The 11,744-nt window shown below is 42.2% G+C and overlaps 1 protein-coding gene and 1 long non-coding RNA gene across 5 annotated transcripts in view; one reads left to right on the top strand and one right to left on the bottom strand.

Moving 5' to 3' along the window:
* Positions 1-11,744, bottom strand: part of ppp1r21 (protein phosphatase 1, regulatory subunit 21) — a 75,778-nt gene that overhangs the window by 19,373 nt on the left and 44,661 nt on the right. For all 4 annotated transcript variants that reach the window (XM_078557227.1, XM_078557230.1, XM_078557228.1 and 1 more), the window contains 3 exons: positions 11,457-11,593; positions 10,228-10,320; positions 144-271 (listed from right to left, as the gene is read on the bottom strand). In XM_078557227.1, the coding sequence (XP_078413353.1) occupies positions 144-271; positions 10,228-10,320; positions 11,457-11,593 (358 nt within the window). The remainder of the gene's footprint in view (positions 1-143; positions 272-10,227; positions 10,321-11,456; positions 11,594-11,744) is intronic.
* The window catches only part of LOC144689824 (uncharacterized), a 58,910-nt gene that overhangs the window by 3,997 nt on the left and 43,169 nt on the right, over positions 1-11,744 (top strand). Inside the window, exon 2 of the long non-coding RNA XR_013578720.1 lies at positions 11,298-11,464. This is a non-coding gene — a long non-coding RNA (uncharacterized LOC144689824). The remainder of the gene's footprint in view (positions 1-11,297; positions 11,465-11,744) is intronic.

Genomic DNA, 11,744 nt, shown 5'->3' with positions numbered 1-11,744 from the left:
TGATCAGTTTATAGAAGATATCACTTCATATTTAAATGCTAGATAATTTGTGATCCTCATTAGTTGTAAGCAAACGTGGAAGCCATTTAAGAGCTGGCAATGTTTTCCTCATTTTGCAGCAATTGTAGCTTATGGGCAGTTACCTTTCCTGTAACATTGGACAATGCTACAACAGAAGAAAGAATACAATCGTTGGTATTTTTAAGCTTCTGGGTAATGGTGGGTAGTTCTTGCTCTAATGAAACCTTCTGACTGTAGTGCTTGGAAATATCTAAATACAGAAAAAGAATACACTCATTAGCTCTGTGGCTGCATTAATTTCTCAAAGATAGAAATTTTAAAACCACATTTTTCCAAGAATGTGAATTTTGCACAAATGTTATGCAGGCTATTTGGATACGTATGAGCAAGGTATTTACAATCCTTCTGAGGGTTGATGTGGTTATGTCAGACACATGTTGATAGGCAGACATTAATGCGCATGATACAACCAGGTAATGGTGGCAACTTTTCTTCCCTTTAGAAAGGGGCAGAAAATGTTGAAGCCAATAAAGCACCTCCCATCCTTTAACCACAGATTGAGCCCCTGGAGGGAGTAAACCATCAGTAGTTGTTGGCATTCCAAGCAGACCTGAAACATTAAGTTATCTACCAGCATATTTATCAATAGAGACTGAACCCTAAATGTATGATGATGATGCCGATATGAATGGACTGCACAGGTTCATTGCAAACAAAACTCCAGATGGAGAAGGAATAGAGTACCTTCAGCAAAGTGAAAGGGCAGCCAATACAAATTTATCCAGGCAACAATTCTGTTGCTAGAAACCCATCCCAGAAAGGCACCTTTTGGTCAATGTGGTAAAGTGTACTTATAAATCCTCCGATCATTTACAGACATTTAAACACAACCATGGGTGATCAAACATTTGGTCATAAAAGTGAGTTTTGAGGAGGTCTTTAAATGAGGACGGGGAGATGGAGATGTTTAGAAATGGAAGTCTAGACTTTGTGGCCTATCGTCTGAAGGCAGTCACCAATGATGGGACAAAGCGAAGAGGGCACACCAGAGGCCAAGTGTCAGGGAAAAAAAGTGTGATAGAGTTGGTTACAGATTTGGTGGGGTGAGGCTATGAAGGGATTTAAATACCAAGATTGAGTGGTATTTTAAATTTGAGGCATCAGGTGACACAGTCAAGTCAGCAGCGGCAGGGGTGATGTGTGACCGGGGCTTAGTGAGAGATAGGATATGGTCAGTAGAGTTTGGGATAAACTAAAGTTCATGGAAGAGTGAGAAATGAGCAGCTCGCAATTTGTATTTATCATTTTTAAATTTGACTAAGAAAAAATGTTTCAACAGCAGATAGGCTGAGATAGAGGCAGAAGCAAAAACTTCACTTCGTTCTGGAGGCAACTATACCCGTGGAGGAGAGATGCCCCAGCCTAATTTTAAAAAAAGGTTGAATTGCAGGAGCACCTATGACAACGCTTAAAGCCTATGCCCCAAATGAGGCTTCCTTGCATTCCTTCAAAATGTGTACAAGATGCACTGCAACAACACACCAAAACCTCTTCAACATAATCTCCCAAACCCATGACCACTATGACCCAAGGACATGGGCAGTCAAGTGCATGGGAATATACCACTGCCAAGCTCCCCTGCAAGTCACACAGCAACCTGACTTGGAAATATATCGCCATTCCTTCATTGTTGCTAGGTCAAAATCCTAAACTCCCTAGCTAATAGCACTGTAGGAGTGCATTCACCACATGATCTGCAGTGATTCAAGGTGACTCACCACCATCTTCTCTACAGCCCTTAGGGATGGGCAATAACTTTCTACTTTTTAAAAATTATTTGTTCATGGGATGTGGGTTTTGCTGGCTGGGCCAGCATTTATTGCCCATCCCTAGTCACCCTTGAGAAGGTGGTGGTGAGCTGCCTTCTTGAACTGCTGCAGCCCATGTGGTGTGGGTACACCCACAGTGTTGTTAGGAAGGGAGTTCCAGGATCTTGACCTAGCGATAGCGATATATTTCCAAGTCAGGATGGTGAGTGACTTGGAGGGGGACTTCTAGATGGTGGTATTCCCATCTATCTGCTGCCCTTGGCCTTTGAGATGGTAGTGGCCGAGGGTTTGGAGGGTGTGGTCGAAGCAGCCTTGGTGAATTCCTGCAGTGCATCTTGTAGATGGTACACACTGCTGCTATTGTGCGTCAGTGGTGGAGGGAGTGAATGTTTGTGGATGTGATACCAATCAAGCGGGCTGCTTTGTCCCGGATGGTGTCAAGCTTCTTGAGTGTTGTGGGAACTGCACTCATCCAGGCAAGCAGGGAGTATTCCATCACACTCCTGACTTGTGCCTTGTAGATGGTGGACAGGCTTTAGTGAGTCAGGTGGGGGGTTACTCGTTGCACTATTCCTAGCCTCTGACCTGCTCTTGTAGCCACAGTATTTAAATGGCTAGTCCAGTTCAGTTTCTGGTCAATGGTAACCCCTAGGATGTTGATAGTGGGGAATTCAGTGATGGTAATGCCATTGAACATCAAGGGGCAATGGTTGGATTCTCTCCTGTTGGAGGTGGGCATTGCCTGACAACACGCCTTCCCAACAACACACTCATCCCATGAATGAACACCATTTGTTTTCAAAATGCCCACATGTGCTGCAATTATGGGAGTTACAATGATCATGGATCCAGACAACCAAAATAGACTCCCAGGAGGTATAACGTATCAAGGTCAAGCAGTCAGAACAATCCAAAGCGAAATGCAATAACTTAGGGCTGGTGAGTTTTTTTCAGGCCCAATGCCCCAAAGGAGGAATTAATCTTCAATCTGAATGCACAAAAGACGTATGCAGGATACATTTACTTCTCTGAGTTATACACTGTGACATGGGGTTAACAGCCATTTTAGGTAATTTCCCAGATTACACCATAATTCACTCTCACTTAATCACCCTTGTTTCTCTGGACACCAATGCTTCAATGTTGCCCTCCTTGGGAGACCGAGTGTTTCTATCCATCTCCAGGTAACATTCATTGCTGAATACCAGATATTCCACATTTGTACACACTATAATGGGAAACCATCAAGGCAGTTTTGGACCAAAAGGTCATAGAGAAAGCACTGAACAAAGAACAATGAAGAGGCTTCAGGGGAGAATTAATAGCCTATTCCCTAATCCCAGAGTTTAATTCTGTCCGATTAAACTCCTACACTGCATGCTAAATGAAAAGATCTTTCAAAACATGCTCAGGACAGCCACAATACTGTTAAAATACAAGGTAAAGACCCCAATTGCTCTTAAACAAAGCTCATGGGCTACATCAACACCATGTTAGAACCACTACGAATCACACTAGCCAAGTCCTGAAGGACCTGTTGGTCAGACTGGGCGTGTGGCAGGTGGTGAAAGAACCGAGAAAAACCTACTTGACCTCATCCTTACTGTGACGTTTGTGTTTAATGTTTATGCTTTTTTGTAAAAGAACATTTTAGTTAAAAATAACTGCTATATTAAAAAACCTGCCAGTAGGTTGTGCTAAGTCCCGGATGTATTGCCCTCTGGTGTAGAAAAAGAGTGAAAGGTACCTTCCAGTTTTACACAGGAAGCTGAGATTCAGAAGCAGATAGGGGTCTGTGTGCTTGTTTTCCAAATTGTTAAGAAGTGACAAAACACTTCAAATGACAATGAGGATGGGATCATTATTAGAGGCTTTTGTTCCAGCTACTATGGACTTTGTAGTTTATGTCGAGCAAATGGAACAGTTTTTCATTGTGAATGAATTTGAAGAGGAAAAGCAGGCCTCAGTGTTTCTTACAGTCACTGGAATGAAAAATTTCACTTTTGAGAGAGAGAGAGAGAGAGAGAGAGAAATGAGAAATCTCATTATCCCTAACAAGCCAGCAGATAAAAGCTTTAAAGAGCTTGTGGATGTTTTGAAAAAGCACTTTTTAGCCCAGACCAGCAATTACTGCCAAATGATTCAAGTTTCACCGAAGAGAACAGCAGGAGTGAGAGTCAGTTTCCCAGTTCCTGGCTGAGTATTTTTTTTTAATTCATTCACAGGGTGTGGGCGCCACTGGCTGAGCCAGCATTTATTGCCCATTCCTAGTTGCCCTCGAGAAGGTGGTGGTGAGCTGCCTTCTTGAACCGCTGCAGTCCATGTGGTGTAGATACACCCACAGTGCTGTTAGGGAGGGAGTCCCAGGATTTTGACCCAGCGACGGTGAAGGAACGGCAATATATTTCCCAGTCAGGATGGGGGGTGACTTGCAGGGGAACTTCCAGGTGATGGTGTTCCCATCTATCTGCTGCCCTTGTCCTTCTAAATGGTAGTGGTCGTGAATTTGGAAGATGCTGTCTACGGGGCCTTGGTGAATCCCTGCAGTGCATCTTGCAGATGGTACACACTGCTGCCACTGTGCGTCGGTAGGAGGGAGTGAATGTTTATCAATGTGGTGCCAACCAAGCAGGCTGCTTTGTCCTGGATGGTGTCAAGCTTCTTCAGTGTTGTGGGAGCTGTACTCATCCAGGCAAGTGGGGAGTATTCCAACACACTCCCGACTCGTGCCTTGTAGATGGTGGACAGGCTTTGCGGAGTCAGATGGTGAGTTACTCGTCACATGATACCTAACCTGCTCTTGTAGCCACAGTATTTATATGGCTAGTCCAGTTCAGTTTCTGGTCAATGGTAACCCCCAGGATATTGATTTAGGGTGATTCAGTGATGGTACTGCCATTGAATATCATGGGGTGATGGTTAGATTCTCTCTTGTTGGAGATAGTCATTGCCTGGCACTTGTGTGGAGCGAATGTTATTTGCCACTTGTCAGCTCAAGCCTGGATATTGTCCAGGTCTTGCTGCATTTGGACATGGAGTGCTTCAGTATCTGAGGAGTCGCGAATGGTGCTGAACATTGCACAATCATCAGCGAACATCCCCACTTCTGACCTTATGATGAAGCAGCTGAAGATGGTTGAACCTAGGACACTACCCTGAGGAACTCCTGCAGTGATGTCCTGGAGCTGAGATGACTGACCAACCACAACCATCTTCCTTTGTGCAAGGTATGACTGCAACCAGTGAGAGTTTGCCTCGATTCCCATTGACACCAGTTTTGCTAGGGCTCTTGGATGTCACACTCAGTCAAATGCGGCCTTGATGTCAAGGGCAGTCACTCTCACCTCACCCTGAGAGTTCAGCTCTTTTGTCCACGTTTGAGCTAAGGCTGTAATGAGGTCAGTTGAGCAAATTAGCGGAACATTGTGACTTTAAAAGGTTATCTGGTAGAAGCTTTGCATGGTTGCTTGGTTTGCGGACTAAGAAATGAAAGAGTTCAGCATAGATTGTTAGCAGAGCAAGAGCTGACACTGAAGAAAGCGTCTGAGATTGCGCAAAGCATTGAAATGGCAGAGAAACAAGCTGGAGATTTGAATGCGCATTCTAACAATCCCGAAGTTTAAATGGTAAAGTAAGGGAAATACTCGCTTCCAAACACATTACCGCTGTAATGGAACAGGGCATAATGCAGAAGCCTGCAAGTGGAAAACCACTGGTTTTCGCTACTGTGGGGGAAAAAAGGACACATAAAGCACACATGTAGATCAAAAGCTGATCACAGTAAAGCAGTACCGCTCTCCAAAGTTTACCTATACACACAAAGGTTGTTGTGCACCCCAAGAAGTAACTACAAAGCGTAGACTTTACTACATGTGTAGATTTGACCTGACTCTGCAAGACGGTTGTTTGTTTGCCTTACCAACCATCCTCAAATGGTGAAGCAGAGCGCTTTGTCCAGACATTCAAAATGGCCATATTGAAGGGAGGACGCAAACAGATTGGAAATTGAGGCTGAAGAACTTTTTGATGACGTATCATAAGACTCCACATTCAACAACAGGCGTATCTCCTGCTGAGCTGATGTTTGGAAGATGACAGCGTACCAGAATGGATTTGCTGTGTCCTGATTTGGAAGGAAAGATTGGTTCAAGGCAACTTGATCAGAAAAGGTCACATGACACAAGTAAACCAACTCTTGAGTTTAATCTAGATCAATCCATTTGGGTCCGAAATTACTGTGGAACACCAAGGTGGCTCCTGGGGAGAATCATCAAGCGTCGAGGACAACTGGCCCATGATGTTGAATCTTCCTGTGGAATCTGGAAGAGACAGACTGACCAGATTAGAGAAGCCAAATCCAAGGAACCAAATTTCCATGGATCTCCAGTTACAGTGGAAGATTTCTGGGAAACATCTGCTCCAGTTAGTGAAACCCGACTTGATTCAACTGAAACCTGTAGCACCTGTAGTTGCAACTGTTGAACCTGAACAGAAGCAACTGGAACAGCAGAACCTTCCATTTCTAAGCAAACAAACCGAGATACCCAAACCAACACACCTCTCTAGGCCAAAGCAAATCTGAAACCGCCTGACCGATTTGTTCTTGGCCAAAAAAGAGAGAGGTGTGATGTTTGTGTTTTTGCTTTTTTGAAAAGGACATTGTAGTTAAAAAGAAGTGCTATATAAAAAAAACCTGCCAGTAGGTTGTGCTAAGTCCCAGACGTATTGCTCTCTGGTGTAGAAAAAGAATAAAAAAGGCACTTTCTGGTTTTGCACAGGAAGCTGGGGTTCCGAAGCAGATAGGCGTGCGTGCGTGTGCATGTTTGTTTTCCAAATTGTTAAGTAGCAACAAAACACTTCACTTACTAATCTACCTATTGCATATGCATCTGTCCATGACAGTATTGGTAGGGCTAACCACCGCACACTCCTTGGAGACAAAATCCCCTCTTCACATGGCGGACACCCTTGATCACATTGTTTGGCACTACCATTGTGTTAAATGAGGTAGGCTCAGACGAGATATAGCAGCTCAAAACTGAACATGCATGAGGCACTGTGATCCATTAGCAACTGCAGAATTGTATTCAACCACAATCTGTAGTCTTATGGCCCAGCATATCCCTCATTCAACCATTACCATCAAGCCACAGGATTAACCCCAGTCCCATGAAGACTGTAGGAGAGCATGCCAGGAGCAACACAAGGCAAATGTAAAAATGAGGACCCAACCTGGTGACACCAAAACACAGGACTACGTGCATATTAAACAGAGGGAACAGCATGCTATAGACAGAGCTAAGTGATCCCACAACTAACAGGTCAAATCGAAGTTCTGCTGTCCTGCCACATCCTGTCAGGAATTGTGATGGACAAAAAAGCAATGAATGACAGGAGGGGGCTCCACAAACATCCCTATTCTCAATAATAGTAGAGTCCAGTGCAAAAGACACTGAAGCATCTGCAGCAATCTTCAGCCAGAAATAAAAATATCGATTGGATGATCCACCTCAGCCTCCTCCAGAAGTCCTCACCATCACAGGTGCCAGTCTTCAGCTGATTTACTTCACACCATGTGATATCAAGAAGCATAGGCTACAAATCTTGACAACATCCTGGCTGTAGAACTGTAGACCTGTGCTCCAGAAATAACCGTGCTCTAGCCAAACTAGGTCAGAAGTGGGGATATTCGCTGATGATTGAACAGTGTTTAATACCATTTAAGACTCCTCAGATACTCAAGCGGTTGGTAGGCACATGCAGAAAGTCCTGGGTAACATTCAAGTTTGGGCAGAAAGTGGCAAGTGACAGGTGATGATTATCTCCAACAAGAGAATCTACCCCTCTCCACTTGGCATACAACATTAGCACTGAATCACTCACCATCAACATCCTGGGGAGTTACCATTGACCAGAAACTTGACTGGGTCAGCCATATAAATACTGTGGTTACACAAGGTCAGAGGCTGGGAATTCTGCAGCAACTAACTCACTCCTTACTCCCCAAAGCCTGATTGCCATCTACAAGGCTAAAAATCTGGAGTGTAATGGAATAATCTCCATTTGCTTCGATGAGTGCAGCTCCAAAACTCAAGAAGCTCGACACTATCCAGGACAAAGCAGCCTGCTTGATTAGCATTGCATCCACCACCTTAAATACTCAGTCCTCCACCACTGGCTCACAGCAGCAGCGTGTACCATCTACAAACTGCACTGCCGCAACTCAATAAGGCTCCTTCCAAACCAGTGATCTCAAAAACTAGCAAAACAAGGGCAGAAGATACATGTAAACATCACCAGCTGCAAGTTCCCCTCCAAGAAACACACCATCACCATCCTGACTTGGAACTATATAGTCATTCATTCACTGTCACTGGCTCAAAATCTTGGAACTTCGTCCCTAATAGCACTGTGGGTATACGTTCACCACATCCAGCAGTTTAAGGCAGCAGCTCTCCACCACCTTATAATGCCCAACCCTTGTTGCCCTTGATATGTTAGCCCCGTCAGCGACACCCACATTCCATGATAGAACAAAAAAATGCTGGCCTCCCTTTGACACAGCAGCCCACCCTGTGCAAGGGTGACAAACCACAAATCAACATCACTATGAGTATGCAGGATTCCTTTCTCAAAGTTCAGAAACCAAGACCAAACACTACATTTCATTGCCTTGATTTGCATTTTTCCAATATATGCGCAATCATGCCAAGAAATCTGAAGGCAGGATCACATTCTGTGTGTGAGCACAGTGTAATCAAAACATGCAATGGCTTCCTCAAATACATAAATCCACTCTTTCTTAAAACTTGTTGATGTACACTGACCCGAAACTGTCTGTGATCGCATACTCAAGGAGTTTCATAAGATAATTTTGAGAATCCAATTTAAATCAAAGACACTAAGTATGCAGCTTGTTTTTGACAAAATTGGCTCACTGTGGAAGTGACTGGGTTGATTCACAATGGATCAATTACAAGCAGCTGCAGCATACTGGGATCTGCCAGTGGCAATATCATTTAGCGCCAAGACAGACTGCAGTGTAAAAACAAGTCTAGAAACAAACATAAGTGAACTGTGATCTGAAACTGCTTGAATGAATCCATTAAATAAATGTGAAATTCTCAATAATTCCAAAAGGACCTTAATCCAGGCAATGACTTGTTTAGGCCAGTTGGTAGATAAGTTATGAAAACTTTAACTCAGCGGAAATAGGTTACCTACAAAGAAAATCAAAAGTTTTCTAAAAGGAAAAAGCTACTAGAAATGGACTGCATTTAAACAAATGAGCAAAGTGATTAAGCATAACTGCTTTTTACTTCCAGATTCAACAACTCCAGTGGCCTCTCAACCTTCCAAACTCTATAAATCGGAGCTCAAAATAAAACTCTGCTGCTCATACTATGACCCATACCAATTTATGCTTACCCAACACCCCTTCTCTCAATGACCTGTCATCGCTCCCAGTCCAGCATCACCTCAAATATAAAATTCTTCCATGGCATTACACCTCCCTGTTTCTGTAATCTCCTCCAGCGTTACAACCCTCCAAGAACTCCTTCTTCCCCTCACTCTGATCTCTTACACTTCCGTCATCCTACCATTAGGCAGATATGCCTTCAGTTGTTTAAGCCCCCAAGGTCTCGAACTCCCTCCCTATACCACTTCTCCTTTAAGACTCTTCCTCAAAACCTACTTCTTGGACCAAGATTTGATATTCCAATATCACCTTCTTTGACCTGGTGTCAATTTTTGTTTGGTTGCACTTCTGTGAAGCACCTGGAATGTTTTCTTACCTTAAAAGGTGCTATACAAATGTAAATTGCTGTTTATAAATCCTATGGCATAATATACAAGTCAATTTATAATATACACAACAGAATATCTAGATCTTCATTTCTCCAACACTTAATGAATTGAAACAGATTATTTTCATAAGTATTATTGATCAGGATCATTTTTTATGATCAAGAGGGAACAATTTTGAGTAGGCAAGTAGTTGGGTCTTGTGCTGGTACAATAGCGTCATTGCTATACATATTAGTTTAAAGAAAAACAAACAGGAAGTGACATTATACACATCCTTAAGGTTGTCAGCTTCTGGATAGGCCATCATTTAGTATGCAGGACATACAACCTACATCCTAAAATGAATTTGATTAACAATCGGACCCCATGGGGATAGAAGCTTAAGAGTTAAAAATCAGGTAATAAAAAAATGAGGAATATTCTGATCATTGCTAAATTATTATTTTGGCTATTTATTTTGAAACTCTGTCTTTCAAAATTATTATAAAAGCACAGTTAAACAATGGTGCAGCAAAATCCTTACATCTCACTGAAAAGGCCATAAAGAATGCCTTTTTTAAAGACTTACCTTTCATGACATCATGCAATGAATGAAGACAAGCAGCAAGCTGTGTGAAAACTACATTATAGTTTGTCTGAAGGAGCATTTCAGGTTTTGTACCTAAAAGAGAAAGATGCAAAGTTTAAAAAAAATTAAATTTCATACGTCAGTGCTGTGAACAAACAAAACAGGTTAACAGGTTTCTTCAAATCTCCTCCCACTGCTAGCTGCATAAAAACTGCTCAGGCCCAGCCTCATTGCTCACCTTACAAAGCATTAAAGCAGGTTTCTGAATAGAAATTCTTACAGCATCAAATAAAAAATTCAAGTATATTACTTGCTTTTCCCAAAGTCAATTTATATAAAATCATGCAGAATTATATTTCATGCTTCCCAACTTTCATTTTTCATACGATTTAATGATTGGCAAAAATCTAACAAGAACTAAAAGCCCAATCGATTCTCAAGCTATTAATAAAGCAGCTAAAGTAAAAGAAAAAGCACATGCAGACTATCAAATTTGGTCACCTAAAATCAATGTAGTAAGACTGCATCTTCAACTCCATTCGAAATAACCTCAGCACATCTAATTGTCAAGAGGAGAATGTAACATTGACTTGACTCAATAAACTAGTCATTAGATTTATGCAAGGAGGCAGGCCTAGAGCTATCTTAACTTCCTTTACAGTCATGGACTAGCTACTCAAACAGGACCATTAAATGGATTTGGATGAAACCACACCCCCCCCCCCCTCTAATCTGGTCTGCTGTTCCAGAACGCACACACTTCAAGTTTTCCATTTCAGAATAGAGTTGTTTCTTCAATGTTCTGATCTTAACCATGCTCCCTGGTTTTCTATCTATTGATTATTTTGTGGAAATAAATATCCCTCAATTTCCTGAACCTATGCTTTCTTATTTTACTACACAGTGTATCTCAAAGATTGTTCCAGGTTTACTTTTGCCATCTTATTAAATATCTTGTATACTCCTAAATTTCCCCTGCAATGCCGCAAAGTCTTAGGTTAGTCGCGTAACATAATCCATTCCTTCCGCAATCTAAAGAGCTTCATTCCTTTTGTGTATACCACCTGTAGGGTCATCCCAGCTATCTTTGTTTGCAGCACTCAAAACTGTGATGCATCGTCTAAACAGCTATAGAAACATTCTGGGGACAGTTCCTTCCAGGAACATAAAATTGCCAAAAAAGCTACCATGTAAGTGAAGTGAACAACGAAGTCATTCTGTGAACTTACTTGGCAAGGTAAGGAGACTTATGTAAACCTGCAGCTTTTCAAAGGCAGCAGTCATCTTTTGCATATCACTCTGCAGTTCTATGTTTCTTGCTTGTAAATTAGCTGTGCACAGTGAGCACTCGCATTCTTCCTCCAAACTAGAAGCAGTTCAACAAGGCAAAATGATTAATATTTCCTTATGAGTATCTAAGACAAGTCATCCATTCTTCAATGCATTGTGGAACAGATCAGTCAGAATTGAAACCATTGTATACAAACTAAATGAGCAAATTTACCTCTTAGGATAGC

Source organism: Cetorhinus maximus, chromosome 14, assembly GCF_964194155.1.
Source record: "Cetorhinus maximus chromosome 14, sCetMax3.hap1.1, whole genome shotgun sequence".
NCBI classification, from domain to species: domain Eukaryota; kingdom Metazoa; phylum Chordata; class Chondrichthyes; order Lamniformes; family Cetorhinidae; genus Cetorhinus; species Cetorhinus maximus.
This window is presented reverse-complemented; position numbering and strand designations above follow the sequence as displayed.